The following is a 25,428-nucleotide window of genomic DNA, read 5'->3' as shown; positions in this document are numbered from 1 at the left end:
TTGTTCTTGTTTGACCCCCCTCCCCTGATGGAAATGTTCTGACCTACACTCTAATATTGCTTGTTTGTCTCCTGTCTCCGATTTTCTGTTTTTAATTGCGAGTAACGCGGTAGAAAAGATAAGAATAAAGACCGTCCTGGACCCCTTTCCCCCCCCGTTACGACCAAAAAAAAAAAATCGCATTTGGGGCGCTTACCATGGTTAGCATCTAAACCATTTTGGTTTAGATGGTTTGGAAAAAGAAGGGACAGCAATGTTTTTTATGGTGCAGGTGTTGAGCTGTGGGACGGGGATGAAGCGGCTAAAAAATACAATTTGTTAATTCATGTCATTTTACAGAATGAATTTATAATAGGTTAGGTTTTAGAAGCTCTTCATCTTATTTCCTTTTCTCACCCAGATTAAAACTTTTGCATTAAAAAGTTGACGGAAACATAATTACTTCAAATGATAAAACCAATAATGAACTAAAAGTTTCCTCGCGCGAAATGGAGGAAATAGAATGATACAGGATGATAAATAACGCTGAGGCACCCCCTATAAAGAAAACACGTTTGTATGGCATGTCACCCGATAGAATGCTATCAATCCTACAAACTTTTATTCATGTGTAACCTACATCCTCCCCCCCCCCCAAGAAATAAAAGGTTGATACCGACCCAAATTTTATTGATTTTCCTACTTTTTTGCCAATTTCTTTCTCATTTTTTAACTGGCGAATAGCGTGCTAGAAAAGATTCATAGAGGACAAAAAATGTTTCCGTGACTGAATGTGGGAGGGAGTGGACCAGCCGAAAAAAAATCAGAAATTTATATAGACTTCGGATTTTTTGTACATGTTTGCTGAAAGGGGTGAGGACGGTGAGGACTGAAACTTCCTACCAACTCCGCCGCGTCTGTACTATTAGATTGAACGATTAAAACGATAGAGACAAAAATGAATTCTAACTATTGTGAATATTTTTCTAATGATTTATTATCGGTTGTGAAATCAAGGAGACAATAGAACAAAACGAAAGAACAAATAAAAAACCACATATGATTGCGGATGCTATAATTTATTCAAGAAAAAATACTTTCTTTTACTTTCAGTAATTGCTTTGCTCTTTTTGAGGGAATAGTAAGATAAAGAAAGAAACGTAGAAAGTGACAAGAAGAGAGTTGGGAGGTATCAGTTTAGACTTACAATTTTAGTCACTTTTATTCGTTTAACTCTTTGAAATAATTTCAGGATATTACAAATCGAATACCGATGCGCAAACTTCAGGAAAAAAATGTATTTTATTACTATAATATCTGCGTGGGAAATCAAATTAAATGAAACATATAATTTATGAAAAAATCTAAAAAAGAAAATAACTTTTAGTGAAAGATTGAGGCCTCTGTCTTGCCATAACCCTAAGCCCCAGGTTCACAAAAAAATAGTTTAGTCGTGCATTTTTATACGATGATGATGATGATCATCATCATATTGTCTTTTGCGAAAGACTCACGTTATCAATATAGAAAATGGAAGATAATATAGAATTTATTGTGAAATGACAGTTACAATAGTAATTTTAGAAGGTTTTTCGGGACATTATATGAGAAACAGGGGAAAAACGCCAAAATTTTCGACATGATGAACACGATGCAAAAGGACGAGAGGCCCACAAATGCAACCATCTCCGATCAATACAAGTTGGCAAAAACGAGGCATTCTCTCGGAACCGTTACCGATGAAGAGAGAGGGGGGGGGATGTTAGATGTAATGTAAAATGACAGGTACTAGAAGAAAAAATCAGAAAGAAAGGATTGAGGGGGGTGGGGGCGGGTATATACCTCGTAATCCAAATCGGGAAGAAAGAAGACGATACAGATATAATTCAAATGAAAAGAACTCCGAGAAAAAAGGTGTAGAAGGGAGGGGAAATAGAAAGACGATAGATATAATGGAATGAAAGCGGTAGATAATACATTCCGTTACAGGTTAGGAACCAGAGAAAGGGAAAACGAGGAAATCCCTAATTGGTACCGTTTTATAAATACATTATGCATGCACATGTTACATTGAAAAATGCGCAATAATTTAAACAAATTTACCATCCGCCAGTCAAATAGAATGATATAGCTTTCAAGTGTTATTGAAAATTTGTAAACAAATTTTATATAAAACGGGCCCCTGGACACTTTTGACTTTCTCTCGTTCTCTCATCCGATATTGTTCTTATTTTTGTCTTCTATTTCAAAGGAAACAAACAGAAAACAAAGGAATTAAAAACACCGTTTATCCTCTGCTTTTTTAAAAATGAACAAAAGAAAGTCATGGCGGACGCTCAAACAAATTCCTTATAAAAAAGAGCAGGGGACTAATAGCCAACGCCCTGAATAATAGGAAGATTAGTGTATTTCGTCAGGATGACCTAGTAAATGCTTCTCGTATTTAGCGATACAAAAAGCTCTTAGGAATACAGCTTTTCATATTACGACAGTAACAATAAAAAAGTAAATGTTTACTTATTTAAAACATGCAGGCGCTTAACCCTAAATCTCCCGGGGTATTTTGATTCTTGTCATTCCCGGGGGGGGGGGGGCATTATGGCCCCCCTTAAGATCTTGGCCGCCGATCGCGCGAGCGACGCAAAATTTTGAACGCTGGTAGTGTGCGATGTAATCTACAATAATTTGGTCTCAAAATTTGCACGAGACTTAAAAGTAAAAAGTTAGTGAGCGGCGAAGTCAAAAAATTTCGCGCAGCAGATATATCGCGAAAATTGTCGATAATGGAGGGGTTGAGCTGAATGTGGGAGGGAGTGATCCGGCCCCTAAAAATCACAAATTTATGGACTTCGCGTTTTTGTATACGTTTGCTGAATTTAGGGGGGGGGGTGGAATGACGCTTCATACCGACTCCAACGCATCTGTAATTAATTGAACTAGTACAAAGATAGAGACAAAACGGGATACAAATCTTTCATGGCTAATTTATTACTTTTGTTTTCGGTTGTGAAAAAAATCCAGAACGGTTAAAAAATGAATAAAATGAAAGAACAAAATAAAACACTTAGATGCTAAAATTTCAATAGATAAAAATGATTTACTTTCTCTCATTGTGACGAACAGTAATCGGTAGCATGGTTATTTTGGAGGGAAAACTGAGATAGAAAAATGAAACGTAGAACGAGACGAGGAGAGCGTTGGGAGGTATGATTTCAGATTTGAGTCACATTTACACCCTTCGCTCTTTGAAATTGCAACAGGAAAACAAATCGAACACTGGTATGCAATCTTCAGGAACAAAATTATTTTTTTATTACAAACTGTAATTTATGAAAAGAAGAAACCAAAGGCGATTTTTAGTGAAACATTGAGGCCACCGTCTTGAAGCCCAGAAGCCAAAAATCACAAAATAGTTTCGGACTTTCGTTGCGCAGCATCATCATCGTACTTGCAAGGGAATATATTCACCCTTTTTTATTCATTCTGGAAAATAAAGGTATTTGGTATGCTGTGATTTCACCAAAAACGGATTATCGTCGTAATTATACACTTTGCAAATGATCTGAATACAAGGGGGTAAAGAGACCATTCATGAGTAGCGTTACAATAGGCAAAGAAAAAAGCACTAGAGCAGACAACAAAGCGGTATCGATCGAACCCGACTTGTCCGCGCGTGCTGATTGCCCTTACGCATTTTTGTACACAGTGCCTATTGACTTGGGAAAAAGCGAAGATTTGACAAAATAACACGACTTTTTGCTCGTAAATTTCTTAACTATTCTGTCGATTTGAGAAGCGAGACCTTTAATTCTAGAAAGAAAAATGTCTGATCTTTCATCTTTACATTTACTAAAAATCCTGAAAATACTTCAGTTTGGCGCAATTAGCAATAGATTAGGAAAACACCGCCACAGATCCAAATACTAGCAATGTACAAAAACGGCTCCGCCGCAGGGAGAGGTATCCGGTTTCGCGGGCCCGCACGCAAAGGGTTAAAATCTATGCAAGGGTGGAAGAATACTCCATTTCCCCCTCTCTGATCAGTAGAGGCGCACGGCCAATATTGGAGACTGTCTCCAATGTGGGAGATTATCTCCAATATCAGAGACTTTTGTAAAGAATTTGGGTATCCAATTTCAGAGACAGTCTCCAGTTTTGGAGTCCAATTTCCTTTGTTTACATTTGCTGCAAAAGGATTACCTTGGCGGCGAATAAAAATGTGATAAGCAGATTCCTCATGAAAAATTACCCCTTTTCACCGTCTACTTTAAAAATTCACCGTCTACTTTTATTTTGATAAGGAATTTTGTTGTCAATCACACACAAAACAAATGGGCTTCTGACCTCAGTGAGACAAAATTTTGGGTGGAAAAAATCATACTTTTGTTGGTGTTGTTTCTTTTGTCCTTTTGCAAAGCAAGTTTCCAATGTGGGAGATTGTCTCCCCTATTGGAGAGAGTCTCCCATATTGGCCGTGCGCCTCTACTGCTGATTGTACCCCTGGACCTGTACAGTGCATACGGCGGCATATGGCAGCATCGTAACCGGCTGGATTTTCGCTAGATTTTGATACCAAATTTAGCTTCGTAATCCAATGTAATTCGCTCAAAATAAGCTCAAATCTATTGATGATTCGAAGAATCCGATAGCTCATTTAACGTTTCAACACATTTTTTTGCATTAAAATGAATTTTGATTTCGAATGGGTCCTAATTAATGGATTATTTTCAAAACTTGTATTGATGAAGTTTCTGTGTGGCCATACAGGTATTTTAGACCTGCGCAGGGCGTCGCCCTATGCATACTGAAATCATAGATATAGTAGGCTTGTATGATGGAGTGCATGGATTTTCATGGATTTTTTCTGACGCGCAGCGCAATGTTTACACACGAAATATGTACACACTGTATATGTCATTTACGTGCGTGCGTGCATCCGTGCAGCGTACAGCTAAGCGAGGTACCATTTTTTGGCACATAAACTTGATCTATTTTGCTACTTTTTCAGAAGTGGTATGGATTTCTTTAGACAGCTGGCAGCCGTCTGTTTCGAGAATTTTTATAATTTTTTTTAATTTCTCCTCGTACACAGACGGCTCGCTATCGTGCAGCCACCATTAGGGGACTATTAGTATTACAATGCAAAATCCCCCCGTCGGGGCTCTTCAATTTTTGTCTTTAATGAATCAAACTTTTGAAAATTAACGCGACCGAAATGCAAATTTATATTCCCTCTTGGCATTAATTGCCAAAAAACGGGGAAAAATTCAAGTTAAAAGGAACAAAAACAGTGACTTACCTTGGCTTTCGCGCAACTTCACCTCCCTGTTTTATCCGAACTTAGTACATAAACATATGGCCATTGAGTCCCCTGTACAGATCGCGCTAGAACTTCGGTCTCTGTATTTGGTGAGAGAGTGAAGCCAACGGAGTTCAGCTGAACAACCAACATAACAGAGACCGAAGCTTTTGGTCTAGGATTTCTTTAACTTTTAAGTAATTTGTATTGTGTTTTAGGACTTGAAGATTATTTTTATGTGTTTTTTAATGACAAATTAACAACTTTCTAAATTTTGTTGTCCTACCTAAATAATCCTATGTTTTGGTGTAACTTCTAGCCAGTATAAATAAGAGTGCGCGCTGAGCCTGAAAATTTTCTTGAACCAAGGAAGTGAGAGGTTTCCTGCTTGAACTTAAGTCTATGATCCACTCCAAAATATGGCTGGCATAAAATGTATGTTGGCAATTGTGTTTTTACCATATATTGTGATTAGGGCTGAGTCAAAACGTTTAAACGCTGTTCAAGCAACTGTTTTAAAAACATAAACTTACATATACCTGTTTTGACAACCTTTTCAACAGAAGTAAACAAAAAACAACTCCCCCCTCCCTGTTTCCGTAGCCCCTGAAGGCCAAGTAAAAATCTTTTACAGAAATGATTGACTTGAGGAAACTGTTTATTTTTGTGCCGTTCCCCCAAATAAAGAATAATAAGTCTTTCTGGATTACCACTGTCCTCCCCCATTTATGTTGTAGCTTTTGTGTAATTTTATGTTGTGTTCTGAATATATCATTTTCATACTAAATAGGTTCATTATTGCGGACTGAAATAATCGCTAGAGGCAGGGTTGTAATAAAAAACGTTTTTTATTAAAAAAAACAAATAAAACGTTTTTTATTGTTTTAAAACGTTTTAAATCGTTTTAAAACGTTTTTTTTCCAACGAACGATGAAATTTTCTGTAAATAAATTAAACTATACACTTAATACAGTACAATTTAAGCTGTTGATGTTTTAAATTCATTTTTAGAGTAAGTAAGAGATAACTACATTTTTTGTTACTGAATTTCCAATAGAAAAGTTCATATTTTCCCCCAAATTACTAAATCATTGAAATTGAATGCAAACAAGTAAGTTGACATTTTATAAGTTTATTCCTTATACATTTACATATATGTACATACTTTTGGGTCTCGTCAATCTAGGGGGTGAGAAGAATTCGCACAATGTAAGAAAATGACATAATCTATAGACTATGAGCTTTCAAAGCTGAAATGGATGGTCCGGGCTGAAAATATTTATAGCTTAATAAATAGAGTAGAATTCACTGAGCAAAATGCCGAAAAATTTCATCAAAATCTGATAGCAAAAACAAAGTTATCGAATTTCAAAGTTTAGCAATATTTTGTGAACACAGTCATCATGAATATTCATTAGGTGGGCTGATGATGTCACATCCCCACTTGTTCTTTTGTATTTTATCATATCAAATTAGGTTTATTCAATTTTTTTCCTCCAAGAACTAGAAAAATTGGATTGACAACTGATATAGTGCATTAGATATTCATTGCTGCAACTTATTTCATTATAAGGGAGACATATTATTCACACAAGTATGAAATAATGAAAAAAATATGACTTTATGTAATAACATAAGAAAAAGGAAAGTGGGGATGTGACATCATTAGCCCACCTAATGAATATTCATGACGACTGTTTTAAAAAAAATGTTGCTAAACTTTAAACTCCAATAACTTTCTTATTTGTTATCTGAATTTGATGAAATTTTTCAACATTTTGCTCAGTGAATTCTACTCTATGTATTAAGATATATTTTCAGCCCGGACCATCCTTTTAATTTGATTTTAATCAATTTTACACATTTTAGTGCATGAAATACAAGTTTGGGTTTAAATTGATAAATAAACCCCCTGAACTGCTAATTTTTTTTAATTGAGGAATTGAATAATTTAATTTTGAGGAATTAAAAAATTTAAATATTTGTACAGTTTTTTGGTTAGTTTTGGTTTTTTTCAATCGTTTTGTAATGGAAATTATTGGAAATATTTTTCCAATTGTATAAATATTGATACAGATACGAATGTTGGCGAAAAATTCGCATTGGCTTTATACATGAAATCACGTTATTGAGCAATTTGGGGTCTGACATGCACTTGTGTAATATCATAATCCCATACCCATGCATGCATCCCAAAAATAGTCTTGAACAATATGGCATGGCCCTGTCGTGCTTATGGATTTATCAGAGAAATTTTAGGGGGCCATTACGGTCCCCTTGGATTGTTAGGGTTAAAGGTCAAGTCCACCCCAGAAAAATGTTGATTTCAATCTGTAGAGAAAATTCAAACAAGCATACATGTATGTAATGCTGAAAGTTTCGTCAAATCAGATATAAAATAAGTTACATGTATGACATTGTAAAGTTTTGCTTTTATTCACAAAACAGTAATAACATCTCAGTGATATGCAAATGAGAGAGTTGATGATGTCCCTCACTCACTATTTCTTTTATTTTATTGTTTGAACAATACAATTTCAATTTTTTCAGATGACCTACTTGACTGAACCAAAAAATGTTAAAACAATGGTAGTTCCATATGTTCAGGGAAGAATTAAACTTTATTTCACATGACAATAAGAAAATAACGAAATACAAAATAAATAGTGAGTGATGTCATCAGTCCCCTTCATTTGCATACCGACCAAGATGGGCATATAACTGTTTTGAAAACTTAAGCAAAACTTTATTATTTTGCATCTGATTTTGACGAAATTTTCAGCATACATTTTTCTTGGGGTGGACTTGTCTTTTAAGGTTTGCTTGCTGACTATCTTATACTGAATTTAAGTACTTTTCTTCATATTTACGAAGCGCAAAGTTACACCTGCTTTTGTGTGTACCTCAAGAATACAATGTCAGTTTTACAGTCTATTTGTAAAATATTATGCTTGTGCAACACTTCCATTTCATTCAAGGTCCGTATTTGAGCTTATTTTAAAGCACAACACTCATGTTTGTTATAATGAAAATATTCTTAATATAGATTGATGTGCACAATTGAACAAGAGGATTTCAAGGAACATGACAAAGGGATGGAGAGAGGGGGATAAGGGGGAAAGAGAAAGAGTGGTGTTGAGAAAGAGATCTAGTTAGAAGAAAATAATATACCACTTAAGAAATAAAAGTCTAAAAAAATATTCATCTAAAATCACATCCATGACCATGCATATTTATAACACACAAGTCTATGAGGTGTTTTAAAACACGTTTTTTTTGTAAAAAAAACGGGTGTTTTAAAACGCGTTTTAAAACATGTTTTAAAACACACCGTTTAAAACGTGCCAACCCTGGCTAGAGGGTATTCATTTGTCTCGCAATCTACTATTCCATTTTCATACTATACTATTTCATTTTCATACTATACATTTTCATGTTTAGGATACTCCAACAAAACGAAGGAGCCTGCCACCATTGAATACAAGCGAAGCAGGTAGGTGACTTTTCTTATTTAAAGAAAATTAATGTTTGGGCAGTATATAAACTGTATCAGTTACCAGAAAATGTATATAAAAACGAATTCAAATCAAACTGGATTTTTTTTTTAATAGACTTTGATTATCAAAGTTTGATCATTCAGTTCTGTCTTTCTTTTCCAACAGAAACAGCATCACCTAAGAAGACTAAAAAGAAAAAGAAAAATGGAGAAGGTGAGTGGAATTATTTTTTTAATAAAAGGTTGGCTAAATTGTACGTTCAAAACTCTGAAGTCAGTGACAAGAAGTGGTAGCTAAGTCTAAAGAATAATGGGTTTATAACATCAAAATGAAAAGTTATGATTTTTGCTTCTATGACATTTTCTCTGCTATAAATTCTGCACACTAATAGATTAACCCAACGTGAAGCCCTATCCCCTGAAGGCCTGATCCCACTGACAGAAGGACACAAAACGTATTCATAATGGATACAGCGGACAAGCAAAATTTCGGGTTGGCTCCATTTTCATCCGCTCCAGACAATAGACAAAATGTGTGAACAATGAAATCACAGTAGACGGATTTTCGATGGATATAAAGCGTATGAAACACGTATGCAAAGAGTACACAACAGATACATAACGTTTTCCAACGGATGGCAAGATTCTTTTGTGTTTTACATCCTCTCTGCATCCGTAAGTGCAGTGGGACCAAGCCGTAACCGTATATCTTTGACAAAATAAAGGTCAGAGCAACTGTCGCAGGAGCAAATTTTGTGCCTGCTTTTTGCAGTGTAGAGTGTTACATGTTGTTGGAATGAAAATTATTTTGCTGTCAATAATACTCCTGCCATATTATTCACCCAAAGAAAGGAACATATTCAAGAACATTACCACTTTTTATCTGTAGGAGTAGATGCTAGTGACTCCCAGCTTTCCAATGTGAGTAAGCTGAGAGGTACTGTGTCAGAGAGCACAGAAGTCAGAGGTCATACTACAACAGCCAGTACTGAAGACATAGCAAATGTAGGGAATGGAAGCAAGAGGAAGAAAAAGAAGCGTAAACCACCGGATGCACCAGATGGCAATGGTAAAGTGCAATGTGTTTCCATATCAACCATATGTACATGTAATTGGTTAATAGGGACTTTGTTGAAATCCCCATCTGTGGGAGGCTTTATTGAGAATAAGAGAAGAGGGTGTACATGTAGGCCTTCTATAACCTGTTTAGTGAAATAAAATAAGAGTGATTTGAGGAGACTTGAGCAACTAAAATTTGTTGGATTATCTAAATAAATTTTGTTTATTTCTAAAATTTCTTCTTCGATATGCTACGCAACAAATCAAATGGATGGGTTAGTTATCTGTGATCTGCTCAGGTAGTAGTGCAGGGTTTTGGGGAAAAGTTGGCTATGATGAATTTTATTCCAATCATTCGCAGTTTCCACCATAAGGACTTCTCAGTCTTAATGATGGCTTGAATGTCCTTCCTTGGATGTCTGAGCTGACTTCAATCAGTAGTGGGCTTTTCGTAGAAGCTAAATTCATATAAGTGGGTTTGAGGGGGCAGGGAACTGGTTTAAATTCATGCTTATCTCTTCTTTGTCACTGCTTAACCCTAAAATGGCCGGGGGGGGTTGAATCAACCCCCCCCCTCAACATTTTCTGCGATCATTCCGCCGCGCAAAATGTTTTGACCGCGCCACTCGCAGAGTTTATACTTTTAAGTCTCGCGCATCTTTTGAGACCAAATTTACGACGCCCGGTACGCGGTTCCGAAACTACGCAACATTTCGTAAGTGCATGTCAGACCGATTATTGTTCCAAAACGTGATTTTGTGTACAAAGTCAATGCAAATTGAGTTTTCTCATCTTATTCATAAAGATATGATTATTTTTACTTTTAAAAGCTGAAATCAATTGATTTTAGCATAATTATGCTTCAAAAAGGTTGTGCAATAAATCTGGTGAACAAAACAAAAGGTTGAAAAACAAAGAAATACATAAGAAATTCATAAAACAATAAAATACATCAGAAATTGATTTCCAAACCGAAGTTTTTTCCAATTGCGATTGTTAAGAATGCTACAAAGAATATTTTTACCAAAAATTAGCATTCTAGGAGCTTTATTTAGTGAATTAGAGCAAAAAGTATGATTTATGCATAAATTAGCATAATTAATTCATATAAAAAAAAATCTCAATATTTTGGAAAATTTTACCATACAGCCTTGTAGATTACATCGCAAACTACCAGCGTGCAAATTTTTGCGGCGCTCGCGTGATCGGCGGCCGAGATCTCAGGGGGGGTTGAATCACCCCCCCCCCCCCCCCGGCCACAGAACAGCCAAAAAAGCCCGGCCTAGTTAGGGTTAATTTTTGAGAACTTTTTTTAATGTTTAGGGTGTACTGTGTCATGAAGCATTTTTTGGGTGAAATAACTTTTTGTATGCTACTGAAATCTTTGCATCTGATTTGCAGTTAAATGATGGTTAGTTGCTTGATGAAAGGCTTCCCTGTTGGTTGGATGTTTTTATTTCTAACATTTGAACTATCATTTAACCAAATTTTTTCTCAATTTTTGTTTTTTGTTTCTGCTCTTATTCTTGCAGCTGATGAAGGCGATATATCGGGCCAAGCTCCAGCAATTGAGAACCTGAAAGCTTCCCCAGGTGCTGCGAGGAGGAAAAGAGGTAGGGGTCACTCCATGTCAAATCATCAAAGAATCTGCCGTCATCTCTTAAATCAAAACCAGCTCTCTAGGTTTTATACTTTTAGAGATATGGCCATTTGAATTCACGAAGTCATGCTAATTAGTTCAAAGTTCGTTAGCCTGTATCTCACTAATTTAGAGGCTGTTAGCGAAAATATATGAGTTCTAGCCATTTTTCAGGAGTCCCAATTGGTTCCCAAAGTTTTACAAAAATCTGAGAGATGACGGCAGATTCTTTGATGATTTGACATGGAATGACCCATAGGGGTCATGGCATGTGTCCACATTTTTTTCTGGAATTGATGAAATTAGCATCGTTATGCAGCAATTTATGAAAAAAAAAATTTCTATCTTTTGTACACCAAGTATCATAAAAACCTCAAGTTATTTTTTAGCCGAGTTGTGACTACAGAAAGGAGTGTTGACTCATTGTTTAATTACATAGCAAGCGGTGGGTCAGGCGGCAATCACAAATTTCATTTAGGATGGTGGGAGGAGTTGAATTGAAGCATTACAGTTTGTATTCACGTAGCTTGCAGGCAATTCTTAGGCCTCGTGCCATTATATGGCTAATATTTATTAGAGAGTAGATAAAACCCACTCTTTGGCATGCTTTCATCCTTACCCAGGAAAAGAAATGTGAGAAAAAAATTATTTTGACATGGCATATTTCATGAATGCGTTTGTTTCCTTTTTTATTATGTTTGTTAGAAGGTAGAAAATCCCACATCCCTCGATCTGTGAGTGATGAAATAGCAACAGAATCCAACGGCAATGCAAAACAGAAAGCAAAGAGACCAAGATCAAAGTTTATACCAGGTAACCATATTATTCAATGCTTGTGCATCACTCATTGATTAAAAATCTTCAATTTTATGAAGAGTATCCATTGCTGAGCTAAGTTCAAGACATGTATGAAAGTTCTATTCTTTGTCAACATTTGCTATTGCAGAGTTGCCAATCGTATTTTTTTCCCCCTCATCACGATTATCCAATACAAATCATGTTTGTCAGCTATGATGAATTTTATTCCAATCATTCGCAGTTTCCACCATAAGGACTTTTCAGTCTTAATGATGGCTTGAATGTCCTTCCTTGGATGTCTGAGTTGACAGCAGTTTTAAAGCCTGTGTAGAGGTTTTTTTTCTAAGTCAATAATTACATTTCTTAATCAGAAAAGTGCAATGACTTACATTAATGTTCAGTGATTGATTAATTGTTTAAGTCATACTTTTATTTTTAATCATGCACTGATTTGTGCCCCATCTGGTGTTATGCATGTCCCACAAATTCCATACAAACAATATTTATAGTTACAAACTTAGACAAGTTACATGAAGACCAAGATTATCAGAGAATTTCATGTATTTCTTATTTCAGATGACAGTGCTGATGGTGAAGAAGAGAGCGCCAAAACACCTCAGAACCGACCTCCAACAGGCAAAGCTAAAACCAAGAAGAAGAAAGCCAAGTTAGTTTCTTTATCAAAATGAAATGATTTGAGGTTTATAAGAAATATCCATTTATTGGACATTCAGTACATACTTTTATCTTGTAGTGGACCATGATTAATATTTCAAAGGGGTATTGATAACTTTTTATAAAATAAAAAATGAATTAATTACCTTAGATGTATCATTAATAATAGGGACTTTATGTTTAAGGATGTGGAAGTTCCTGAAAGCGCAGAATAGTACAATGGAATTTGGTTGAGCATGCACATACAAGTAATGTTTAAAATGTGGCTCGTTGCCTGTTTCTTGATTTCTCTTCTTTTACCTCTGGTCTCGCCTTTTTAGACTTGATATCAATAAGAAAAATGATGCATTGTTAGGATTCCTTTCTGTTAAAAATGGTAGTTGGTCTGATCTTTCAGCTATGATGAATTTTATTCCAATCATTCGCAGTTTCCACCATAAGGACTTCTCAGTCTTAATGATGGCTTGAATGTCCTTCCTTGGATGTCTGAGCTGACCATAGATATCTAGACCATTTTTACAAATGAGTTAATTGATTATTGAATAAGATTAATTTCCATGGTACATAGATCTTGCATTCACTTTCATTCATCAAGATATTTGTAAAATAGTAATTATTGTCCATTTTTATTTTCGCCTTGTTTTCTATCAATTCTGACAGACCGATTACGTCTGGTGATGAGAACTATCATGCTGATGGTGAAGGTGTGTATGATGTGATTTATTGCATCACATATATGAATTCATATTTTTTGTTAGTATCGCTAACATCTGCTTTCAACATATAACGTATAGTAGCTATGCGTGTGTGAATTACATCATATTAATGAATGTACGTGATGCATTTAGTCTCATATACAGGATAGGTGTCAGCTATGATGAATTTTATTCCAATCATTCGCAGTTTCCACCATAAGGACTTCTCAGTCTTAATGATGGCTTGAATGTCCTTCCTTGGATGTCTGAGCTGACCTTTGACACACTTGAGAGAGGATGTGGACAATTTTACAATTCATGAATTAACATTATTAGAAATAATTATATAGCTTAGAAACATGCATTTCTGTTCATATTTTAGGGGTCTTGCACTATTGCCTAACATTGAACCATTGTTTGCAGGTATTAGTGTTAATGTTATTAAAATGAAAATGAAATCAAGCTTGACCTAATGACCTCTATGGTAGGGTATTTCACAAACAGGCAGTTTGTTATTCTTTTCACTTGATATTTTATTATCGAATAAATCTTTTCAAGATTCAGAATACCAGCATTTTGGTTTTGATAGAAAAACTGACTGTTTTTAATCATTTTTTTTTTTAATCTTAATTTTTTTTTTCCTTTCTGTTGTCAGACTTGTTATTTTCAGCTGATGATGTAGTAACCGGAGAGGTTCAAGTAGAGACAGCCCGTCAACCACCGGCCTCTCAAGTCGCTGTGCTTCCAAGTCAACCAGTCAATAAACTCTTTATGGAAAGGAAAGGTTTGTTCAGCTCAAAACAGCCTGGAGCCATGCATCCCACTTATAATGTAGACCTCTTTCCCATACAGCTGTCCCATGACAAAAGGAAGCAACTCTGAAAGTCACATAGCCTATAATTTCTGAAATATAGGCCCGTATTCTGAAGACAGGTTTAACTTTGACCATGGTCTAACCCTGTATTAAAATTATGGGAAGCCAAAAATTTAAAAATATTGTTGGCATTGTATGATCTTATGTTTACTGTGCTCTTTCCTGATTCTTTAATGGTGAAGGCAAGTACATGTATGCTATTTACCCTCCGTAGACAGTTAAGAATGATTTGAGAGTAAAATGGGCTAATAAATTAAATCTCTACTGTTTGAGATTTATGTCACAATTGTCTATCCATACCACAACTTTAGACCAGAGTTTAAATTAAACCTGATTGCAGAATACGGCCATAGGCACTTCAATAGAAGGTAACTCCATATATTTACTCATATAACAATGACAATTTTCTAATATTGAGAGATGCATTCCAGAATTGCTTCCTTGTTTTGTTAGACTACATTGGTTATTACTTTTAACAACCTTAAAAATTTGCTAAGTCCTTGACTTCAGGAATAGTAGAATACAAAAACATTATGATTTAAAAGTTGGTTGCCCTAATGAACAGGATGTGTTTGATATGTGTGCCATGTCTGTGGACATTCTACTAATCCTGTGATTTACCTGAACTGTAATCTAACTTTTGCTCCCATTGCGCAATACGTCATTACACAGAATGTTTGTATAGACTTGTCTTTACCTATGCTTTGCACACTCTTTACTAAATGGAATTATTCTGTATGTAGGACTGGGCATTGTATCTTTAGACAATGGGCCATAGGATCATCCAGTTTCATTAGTAATACATGTAAATATTGCTTATCTCTTTTAGAAAATCTCTTTAAAAGAATAATCGCCAACTAACGATTATTATCCGGCAAATTTTTGAGGTGCCTAGGCACATTTTGCCCCATAGCATATGTCTTGTGTTTTATTCTATGTCTTGTATTTAAAATTCATGTCAGCTATGATGAATTTTATTCCAATCATTCGCAGTTTCCACCATAAGGACTACTTAGTCTTAATGATGGCTTGAATGTCCTTCCTTGGATGTCTGAGCTGACTATATGGTTTCATATGTGATAGTATCTAGTGAGGCTATTGAATGAATGGGTATAACAGATATAACACCAAGTGGAAAGAAAAAAAGAAAATATTGAGAAGCTAACACCAGTGTGACATCTTTATTCTATTTCTATTTAGTTAATTGTTTCATATTATAATAAATTTATGCATTTTATTATTTAAGGTGGTTTTGCAAGCGAAGACAAGAAGCGTTTGATCAAAAGGAGAGATCGCGAGAGAAGATTGCAGCAAGAGGCACCGGAAGAAATCAAATTTACTACAACTCAGTGTGCATTGGTAAGATTCTTGTGGTTGGAAAATAAAGAATAGTGTAAAATGGTCTTTCGTTTAGAAAGATGACCAACTTATCAGCGCATGGGCTCAAGATATGCTTACCAATAGATTTTTTATGGTCATTTTAGAGACTTGTAGCTGTATATTATTCCTGTCTATGAAATCAGTCATATTCATGCAATTGATATAGTTTGTGTTCTATGTTATGAAAGGATGGATGGTTTGGGTTGAACCTGTACATGGACATGTGAGATGAGCCATGATGAATTTTATTCCAATCATTCGCAGTTTCCACCATAAGGACTTCTCAGTCTTAATGATGGCTTGAATGTCCTTCCTTGGATGTCTGAGCTCATATTCACTTACAAAGTTTTGAAATATACATACAGTTAAAGAATAGGCCTTTTTTTAATGTTATATTGTTCAGTATGTGGTCACAATATGTAACTTTATTTTAAAGTAGAACATATTGACAAAATACCAAAGGGGTTTATAGAAATTAAACTTATCAGCTGGAATTATGAAGTATTAGTGTAGATGATCTAGGAATATTTTCATAGTGGAAAAATTGAAAAATGTAAATTTGTGGTGTCACCCCTACCTTAGTCATGGGTCATATTTCATAAATGCACTATTTCTATAGCAAGTTTACCATCAGCCAATCAAATTGAATGATTTGAGTAGCTTTAAACTGTTATTGCACATCTGCTATGGAAACAGTTAAACAGGTCCCTGAAGAGGACTGCTGGTAATCTTTCTTGACTGATTGTTAACTCTGAAAATAATTCTTTGATCGTTTCAACGGGTTTGTCATCTCGTTGTCACCAGGATTTTTTTTTTCCAGAGCTAGCAATCAAAGAAAGAAAAATAATGAACATTGCTTTTCAGAACTACTACTTGGTGTTAACACAAACCTATACCGATAAGACATTCATTTGTTGCTAATTTGTCTGTTATTAACAAATTTTTTTGGTTTCCTTTGCAGTCTACCCATCGTAAGTTCCTCACATTCACACTCCTATGCCACGGAGTGTTAGCTGGGTATTCATTGTGGCAGTGCGTAGTGGTCTTCGTATTAGCTTCAGAATTACAAGGTTCTGGGAAGGATGGTCAGACACAGTTCTTAGAACAATACAGCAGATTAGCTCAACCCGCTTCCTCAGTTTACTACTTCTTGCTTGCCCTCTGTACAGTGTCTGTGTTTGATAGGTGAGACAGATCTAGAGGTTACATTTTTTTACAACGTCCATTTTAGGGATATGTTGCGAAACACATGTTTGTAATCAGATGTAAATTTCTATCATGATTATTTATATAGATGGAAAGATCCTTAGATTGATTGTCAATAATATTGTACAAATTATCAATGACTGAAAATTAACAAGTGTACATATTAAAACAGAATAATGATAATTACAATTGTTTTTATGTAAGATAGCTGTTGTAATTTATGCAAACATGAATGTCTACATTAATTGGTATTAGGTTGTTCTAAACAATCAAACCAACATTACTTTCAAAGATGGGCTAAGTGTAAATTCGCATTTACTTTACAGGATACCTTAACCCATGTACATGTTACTATGTCATCGTTATTGGAGTCCATCTGTCAGCTATGATGAATTTTATTCCAATCATTCGCAGTTTCCACCATAAGGACTTCTCAGTCTTAATGATGGCTTGAATGTCCTTCCTTGGATGTCTGAGCTGACTGTTCCATATGAAACATTTCTCTCTTAATTCACAGAGATAAAACCTTGTATTAATACCACATAGGAGTAAAGGACAAAAACTACCAATGTGAAAGCAATGTATTTCAACAATCAGAGGGGCATGGTTTGGAATGGTAGCCATTATACATATCCACATTGTGGTACATATGACCCTGAGGAAGTAAAAAATGAAAAGGTGCTCATGATTCATTCCTTTTATAATCTGTAGCGCTCATAAAGACAGTTGGAGCTAAAACCAAGGAAATTATTGTGATTACTTTCTGTCTTAAAGTACAATATTTTGACTGCCAACTGTATTATTGTCAATATCTGTACGCTGTTGTCGCATCTTTGGTGATATAATCTTTGAAATGATTTATTATTGTAGATTTGATATAGCAAGACCAGACAGACAGTTTTTTAGAGGTCTCCTCACATTCCAGTCTGGAGCCATTTCTATTCTAGGTAAGCATTAAAAATCTTGATTGTTTTTCCTAGCAAAGGAGGGTTCCCCACAAAAAGCCATGAAAACATTGCTCTTTGCAGGGCCCGCTGGGAGAACAGTCTTCAGAACTGAAGTGGCTACCCTGGGTAAAATAAGACATTGTTGTTACCAAAGTAGGTGGCTTCATCCATGTTACCTTAGAAACAAGTGGAAAATAACTGAAAGATATATTCATTTTTTTGACAAAAATGATTAATTTCATTCATTTTTTGGCAGAAAATCGTCTCATTTAAATAATTCTGAAGATCTGCCTCTTTCTTGCTTCAGCCGATGCAAAGTATAATGGCTGAGAAATCTGTATGACTTGTCATATATACCTGTCAGACATATACCCATACATAACACTCCTTAGTATTAAGCTCCTTGGGGAGCATTTCCTGAAAAAAAATAGTGATATCACTGAATACTGTTTTTAGTTACTGCAAATCCTTGCATCTGGTTGGCTGAGAGCAAATTAGTCAGTGAAAATCACAGGCAAAATTTTTCTTGGAATGCTCTCTCTTAAACCATTTTGTGGAACAATGAAATGCTAAGAGCATACCTCTTTCAACATGTGATGTTTAATGGCTGTGTAAAAATGTTTTTCATCTACACTGTATTTGATTGTATTGCCTAATGTATTTGTTTTGCACATAATATCGCAAGGAATGAGCCATGATGAATTTTATTCCATTCATTCGCAGTTTCCACCATAAGGACTTCTCAGTCTTAATGATGGCTTGAATGTCCTTCCTTGGATGTCTGAGCTCATGTTGTGTGTCTATTAAAACAAATTTCCTATTCCAAATGATACAATCCGAAATGATTAACTCAATGTTGAGTTAATTATTCGCATTGATTATGTATAGATATCACCAAGTTCCAGTATGAAATGGGTGAACAAATCTTCTCGTCACTTTCTTTCACAGTTTATTTAATTTCGTTGATATTCTCAACAAGCATAGCTGCAATAGACGACAGGATAAGCCTATTTTTGAAGTCTGATCCTCCATATTGGTAAGTTATTCCCAGAGACATTCTTCCCAAGAAGTAGAATGAATTTGCCAATTCTCTCTTTAAAATATTTTAGTTATTTTTCATGCACTAGAGTTAGGGTTGTGCTCAAAAGTTATTGAACCCCACCACAAAATGCACTCCTTCACGCTGAGTGTTGAATGTAGACAACAACACTACAATGTTTGGCGAGCCCAGAGAAATGAACTTTATTGTAGGTAATATTTTATTACCTGATTTCACAATGAAATATTTAAAACATGGCAGAACTTGAACACTTCAAATGTGTTTGTTTGTCTGGTGGGGTTCACTAACTTTTGAGCACCACTGTATATGGTTTTATTGTGTATTCTGATTAAAGCAATTAAAGAAGAAACAATGGCAGCTCTTTTTGGACTTGGGCAATGATGAATTTTATTCCAATCATTCGCAGTTTCCACCATAAGGACTTCTCAGTCTTAATGATGGCTTGAATGTCCTTCCTTGGATGTCTGAGCCCAAATTAATATGATTTCATAATTATTATTTTTTATACGGCAAGATATTAATACATTTTGGTGGTAGCAATATGTGCAACAATTCCCTGTTACTCTAATGGACAAAATGTCTTCATTTGTTTCATTGTGGCTGTGTTTGATCGTTAGCACAGAACTTAATGGCTTCTTGCAATAGATTGGACATAGCTCAAGCATGGATGTAACTAGACTCTCTAATTAACTTGTGTGCATAGGTCATTCAGTAAATAATTGTAAGAAGGTTTAAGATATGTTTAAATTTACCTCAGAATTTATAGTCAGATACAATATCCATTTCATTTCAGGTATGGAAATCATCCTAAATGTATTAAAAATAATGTCCAAATACTTCTTGTAGCAAATGAGACATTGCTCATTGATTAATAAAGTAAGCCTAGGTGGCATAATAATAATATTGGATGCTTATATAGTGCATAATATTCAACAGGATGTCTATGCGCTTTACATAAAAGTAATTTAATCTAATACCAGTATACTAAGAATTAAAAGAACAAACAAATTCTAGATGGAAAATTAATAAACTAACATTGTAACATACCTTTCCTATACAAACGATTTGAAAAAGGTGGAAGTACAAGTGATGGCCCTCAGATGATTAGGCAATTTATTCCACAGTACAGGTGCTGCTGACTAAAAGGCACAATCCCCAAATGAACATGTTTTAGACGTTGGTACAGATAATAAGTTCCTGTTTTATTTGGTGGATATCGAAAGACATTCATTTGCATTTTCATTGTGTTTTAGTGAACCTAATTGCCCAGAGGATGGTAGTCTTTGGGATGATGATGAAGCTACCTCGAGACTGAACATCTGGCGTATTATCAACCTGATACGGGCTATTGGTGCCATCCTGGGTTGGACTATCATAGCTATTACACCAACAACAGATTATACTTCAGGTATGCTTGAGATTGGCTTTTGCGCATCTGAACAGCCCTCCAGAAAAAATTAAAATATGATAATAATAACAATGATGATGATGATGAAAACTTAAATATTGAAAAATTTATATATAAGTGCATGTGGTCAAAGATTAACAGATAATAAGGTAAATTGATAAAGATGAATTATTGAATACATGATAAATGTATAAATGAACAGATTGATTAAAGCTTTTACATGATTAAATAAATTGTCTATGAAAACATGAATTGTGAAATGATTAGGTGAGATGAAATACAAGATATGAAGTATTAGATTGATGAAAAAATTAATGACAAAATCTGTATTCTTGTGTTAGACAAACAAGAGGAAATGTGAGTAGCCGTGTTCTGAATATGAAGAGGTATACATAAATAATTTTATCTACCCCCAGATCATTTACACGATGCAGATGTACCTTTATGGGAAGAACAACAAGACACAGAACTAGGGAATGTGACATCACAAGCATGACAGGTAAACCCTCTTTTAGTGGCCTTTTAAAAATACACCTAGAATGAATTACAGGATATGTTTACGATAGTGGTAATTTGTCAGCTATGATGAATTTTATTCCAATCATTCGCAGTTTCCACCATAAGGACTTGTCAGTCTTAATGATGGCTTGAATGTCCTTCCTTGGATGTCTGAGCTGACAAATTGAATAAGGCACCTTATCAAAAGTCAGACCCATGTCTTTTTGCCGTAATAGGTCTTTCATAGCTCCTTCTTACATTCTTATTATTTGTTTGGCGTCACCTGTGCCTGGGAGACAAAAAGCTAACTGAATCGCCCGTGTGTCTCTTATCCCAAGGGAACTGATTGGGGGAGTGCAGTTGGACCACTACACAGGGGTTTTCCCCTACTCTTCTACGAATAGTGCAGTGGGTTCTTAACTTACAAAGGTGGTGACACTCCTCTACTCTGGGGCCTCAATTAAACATCCTATCTGAGGGACAGATTACATCCCATTGTTTTTTAACAAGTTCTTTTTCATTATGAAAAGACACATGTAGGATACCTTCATGAAAAACATGATCCTGGCATGTTTTTTTAAAGGTGCCTTAGGGTTTGTCAATCTTCTTGGAGACATGAAAAGACAGCTCCTCATTTGTGCTGAAAAATTGGCATTATACACTTTCAGTAGACCAAACTGGTCTCAAGTTGTGTTGTTTGAGTTACAGCTCATGGCAATGGAATGTTTTAAATTAATGTCATTCATGAATCATATTACACGATGTTGCTTGGTTTACACTAAATTGGAAAAAGCTTTCTTCATGCACCTCTGCAATAGGCTTGAGTCAAACCAGGAGGTCAACCGATACCAGCACAACGAGGGCGGTCACTGATGCAAATTTGTCAGGACTGTCGTGCCGCTAAAATAAAGAAATGATTATTACGAAATTCAGTGTCGCCAAAGACTATGAATTATCATCCAAGTTATTTCCTTATCTAGATCAATATATAACATTTTTCACATAAAATTATTTCTAGAAATTTTTTACATAAAATTATTTCTAAACCCTGGTCAACGAAGTATTGTTATGAGAATATTATTATGAAGCAGGATTTCTCAATTTTCTTACTTGAATGTATCTTTCCAAAACGTTACAATCCTGATGCGTGCGCGTAGCCATATTGTATCTTTGCGACCAACGAACATAGAGGGCATTGAATTTCCAGTGTAAATGCGACCCAAAAAACAGAACAAAGTGGCTGCGTGCACACCAGGTAACACACCAGGAATACAACATTTCAGGTCTATAAATTTAAGCAAGAAAATTAAGAAATCCTGCTTTGTACCATCATTTTTGTAACTGCTTGGTTGATCAAGGTTTGGAAATTATAATATGTGAAAATTTAATATATAGATAGTTGAAGATAAATATCTCCAACTATTAACCATTTTTTTCCTTCATTAATTGTAAATTCATCTTCTTTCTGTTTACATGTAGATATATTTATGGCAGTTTAGATCCTTGAAAGATACATATAAATGAAGGTGAGATCACAATTTCTTAAATCTTCTATTACAAACTTTTTGTGTCATATAATGATACAATGTATATCACTTTTCTTTACAAACGAGATCTCTGTTGGCTATGATGAATTTTATTCCAATCATTCGCAGTTTCCACCATAAGGACTTCTCAGTCTTAATGATGGCTTGAATGTCCTTCCTTGGATGTCTGAGCTAAGAGAGCAACAGATTTGTTTCCATCCATGTGTGAAGGATTTTTTTTTTTTTTGCTGTTGCAATTATGTTGCAAGAAATGTATGCATTGCTTTAATTAATTGATTATCAATATCTTGTTAATGTGAGGGCTGTTAATATGTTTTTGTACTGAGGTTAACCTGGTTCCAGTAGAAAATGTGTTAACTTGGTCAATTGCGTGGAAATACTCTTTTTATCTTCAAATTTATTTTGATTAATTTTTCAGGTCAATGAGCATTTCTTTGAATACCTAGATGTTTGGCTTCTTGCGTTCCAGGGCAGCTTCTCTTCCTATATATTGGATTTCATTGTTAGCGTGCCTATTGGCTATCAATACGGTGTGTATTAAACAGGGTTTGAAAAAATTAGTAATCTTCTAAAACCGGACACTTGTACACTAGGACTGGGAGTAAACATCGATTGATCGAATGGTTCGAATGGCTTGCCGCCGATCGCTAATCAATTAGCAAAATTTGCACTGCACGAATGTTCGGCAGATCCCGATTATGACGTTGGGATAACTCGAATACCCAAATAATAGTAACAAAATGACAAAATAACAATGATAACGGTTTTTTAATACTTGATACAGGTTTAAAAATGATGTTACCAAGGTAATTTGTCAAAAATGAACAATGAATGTATCACATTCACAGTTAAACGACCTGAAAGAGCTCCGAAAATGTTAATTCCACCCGGCCTTGCCCTCGATACAATATATAAGTCATCTGCGTGCTCAAAACAGAAAGTAAACCCACAACTACTTGTAGCTCACTTGAGCTTATTGGACCTTGATAGCCAATGAAACCTTTTGGGAAACAAAGAAGATTATGAAGAAGAAGCCACATGCGTTCCCTTTTCAGGAAATAGATTGACCCCTCCCCATCTGTGTGTGTGTGTGTGAAGGAGAGAGAGAGAGAAAGATAGGGGGTGGGAGCCGGAGAAATCCTTCTATGTTTCAAAACAATGCAACCTTTTTTATACCCCCCCTCACACAATCAAAACAACATTCCAACACGCGCCCGCCACCATCACCAGTACTTTCTCGACTAGTCTCCTAAAAATAGACCCAGTTCTACATGTAGGTTAAAATGATAAATATTTGTAATTTTGAAAGGTATTTCAAATGAAAAATGTTTTTGAAATGCATGTCAAGTGGGGGTGGGGACATGGTGTGGGCAAAGGATGAAATTTTTCAAGAAGTGAAATGCACCACCTGCGTGTCAGTCTAAAAAAATACTTCATGAATGAGTTGTTTACTAAGACGTCTTTGGACTTGGGACTCAGCTGCGGGAGGTCACCATAAAGTAGGTCAACTATTATGACTTAAAAGACGTGATTCCCGACGAACAATCGAATCATTCAATTGTTTTTTCAGGAAATATTGAATGGTAAAAATGACATTCGTCCCAGGCCTTGACTATTGTACACAATGATCATTTAAAGCATTGGCCATTAGAGTATGAAATACTTGGCAATTTTATGTACAGTACGATTATAGTATTCCTTGTGATCAAACAATTTTAGTTCAAATCTCAGTCATGTTTTTTTTTTCTTATACTGCGAAAAGAAGAAAAAATGCTGACAAGTGTTCGGTTTCATTAGATGTGGTTATATAATCTTAATCAGGAGATATCTCAGGAGTATATATGTGTATATGGAATTCGCCTTATCTTCCCATTGGCTGTTGTATCAAATCTTTCAATGTCCTTGGCCAATAGTGTGTCAGTTCAGATACAAATTTGCCTATGTTATTATTATTATTACCTGTTAACATTGTACTTTCTTCAAAAACAAAATGCAGTACAAATCCAGTTCGTTATTTCCCCCTGTTCCTAAGATGTCTCGTTTTCAGTACTAATTGAGAAGTAAGGTTTTTCTGATGTCTCCCAGACAGAAATGGCCTACTTATTTATTATTTTTTTAAAGTGCTTGGGGAAAAATTGAATACTTAAATTTGAATATTTTGAAATTTGTATACATTGATTAAATTTTCTATGAGAGGCATATGATTTCTCAAATGTTGAACCTTCCACAGTACTTATGTTTCTGTATTCAGAGCTTATTCAAATCACCTTGATACAGATCAGTTCTCTGATCTCCCAACGTTATGTGCTAATACTGCCGTCCTTAAAAACAATGAGTTATTGAATTTGAATTTGAGATGATGCACACAAAACAGTTACCAGTTGCAGTATCCTGTTACAGTCATTTGTTTGTTTACCTCACAATTATTGTAGAATTTTTTTTTATTAATGATCCTACTTTCCATACATATCATTTATGGCATCGTACATGTATTTTACATATACCATATAATATAGTGAACCTTATACGGTACTTAATAAATTATGAAGTGCTCCACAGCTGTGAAGCTTAACGGTAACACTAATAGAGGACTTGACTGCACGATCACAAGACCCATACATATTTTACCTTATTTGGTTGCACTCTGATATGAGTTTTATGTACACCGATATATTTAACATTTATTAAGCCTTTTAACAGGCTTTAACAGTAACTGATCAAATTGATTTGTTGAAGTACATACATTTTATTATTAGAAGTTCTGTACATAGTGTCAATTATTTATCTGAAATATCATGTATATATCTTATTTATATTAAATAACAATTGATTTATTTCAAGTTTGTATTATGAATGATTTTGTAAAAA

General features: G+C 35.1%; 1 protein-coding gene and 11 non-coding genes across 13 annotated transcripts in view; all 12 read left to right on the top strand.

Moving 5' to 3' along the window:
- Positions 1-25,428, top strand: part of LOC129258466 (transmembrane protein 237-like) — a 29,711-nt gene that overhangs the window by 2,493 nt on the left and 1,790 nt on the right. Inside the window, exons 2-17 of one of the 2 annotated variants that reach the window (XM_064097386.1) lie at positions 8,720-8,771; positions 8,941-8,988; positions 9,664-9,843; positions 11,366-11,446; positions 12,178-12,285; positions 12,847-12,937; positions 13,606-13,649; positions 14,296-14,424; positions 15,761-15,873; positions 16,856-17,079; positions 17,971-18,047; positions 18,996-19,083; positions 20,361-20,515; positions 20,932-21,014; positions 22,493-22,539; positions 22,979-23,090. In XM_064097386.1, the coding sequence (XP_063953456.1) occupies positions 8,720-8,771; positions 8,941-8,988; positions 9,664-9,843; positions 11,366-11,446; positions 12,178-12,285; positions 12,847-12,937; positions 13,606-13,649; positions 14,296-14,424; positions 15,761-15,873; positions 16,856-17,079; positions 17,971-18,047; positions 18,996-19,083; positions 20,361-20,515; positions 20,932-21,011 (1,470 nt within the window). In that variant the 3' untranslated portion in view covers positions 21,012-21,014; positions 22,493-22,539; positions 22,979-23,090. Of the gene's footprint in view, positions 1-8,719; positions 8,772-8,940; positions 8,989-9,663; positions 9,844-11,365; positions 11,447-12,177; positions 12,286-12,846; positions 12,938-13,605; positions 13,650-14,295; positions 14,425-15,760; positions 15,874-16,855; positions 17,080-17,970; positions 18,048-18,995; positions 19,084-20,360; positions 20,516-20,931; positions 21,015-22,492; positions 22,540-22,978; positions 25,401-25,428 lie in introns of those variants that run through there. The other variant, XM_054896735.2, reaches the window with a different exon arrangement.
- Positions 10,161-10,260, top strand: LOC129267958 (small nucleolar RNA SNORD14). The gene has a single exon (XR_008585213.1). It is a non-coding gene; the product is annotated as a small nucleolar RNA SNORD14 (small nucleolar RNA).
- LOC129267934 (small nucleolar RNA SNORD14) lies at positions 12,478-12,577 on the top strand. The gene has a single exon (XR_008585209.2). It is a non-coding gene; the product is annotated as a small nucleolar RNA SNORD14 (small nucleolar RNA).
- Positions 13,340-13,439, top strand: LOC129267948 (small nucleolar RNA SNORD14). The gene has a single exon (XR_008585211.2). It is a non-coding gene; the product is annotated as a small nucleolar RNA SNORD14 (small nucleolar RNA).
- LOC129267887 (small nucleolar RNA SNORD14) lies at positions 13,815-13,914 on the top strand. Its single transcript, XR_008585202.1, has one exon. It is a non-coding gene; the product is annotated as a small nucleolar RNA SNORD14 (small nucleolar RNA).
- On the top strand, positions 15,474-15,573 carry LOC129267951 (small nucleolar RNA SNORD14). Its single transcript, XR_008585212.1, has one exon. It is a non-coding gene; the product is annotated as a small nucleolar RNA SNORD14 (small nucleolar RNA).
- LOC129267930 (small nucleolar RNA SNORD14) lies at positions 16,125-16,224 on the top strand. Its single transcript, XR_008585208.2, has one exon. It is a non-coding gene; the product is annotated as a small nucleolar RNA SNORD14 (small nucleolar RNA).
- LOC129268073 (small nucleolar RNA SNORD14) lies at positions 17,481-17,580 on the top strand. The gene has a single exon (XR_008585232.1). It is a non-coding gene; the product is annotated as a small nucleolar RNA SNORD14 (small nucleolar RNA).
- Positions 18,737-18,836, top strand: LOC129267965 (small nucleolar RNA SNORD14). Its single transcript, XR_008585214.2, has one exon. It is a non-coding gene; the product is annotated as a small nucleolar RNA SNORD14 (small nucleolar RNA).
- On the top strand, positions 19,480-19,579 carry LOC129268065 (small nucleolar RNA SNORD14). The gene has a single exon (XR_008585229.1). It is a non-coding gene; the product is annotated as a small nucleolar RNA SNORD14 (small nucleolar RNA).
- LOC129267882 (small nucleolar RNA SNORD14) lies at positions 21,093-21,192 on the top strand. The gene has a single exon (XR_008585201.1). It is a non-coding gene; the product is annotated as a small nucleolar RNA SNORD14 (small nucleolar RNA).
- Positions 22,635-22,734, top strand: LOC129267914 (small nucleolar RNA SNORD14). The gene has a single exon (XR_008585206.1). It is a non-coding gene; the product is annotated as a small nucleolar RNA SNORD14 (small nucleolar RNA).

Source organism: Lytechinus pictus, chromosome 1 (genome assembly GCF_037042905.1).
Source record: "Lytechinus pictus isolate F3 Inbred chromosome 1, Lp3.0, whole genome shotgun sequence".
NCBI classification, from domain to species: Eukaryota; Metazoa; Echinodermata; class Echinoidea; order Temnopleuroida; family Toxopneustidae; genus Lytechinus; species Lytechinus pictus.
This window is presented reverse-complemented; position numbering and strand designations above follow the sequence as displayed.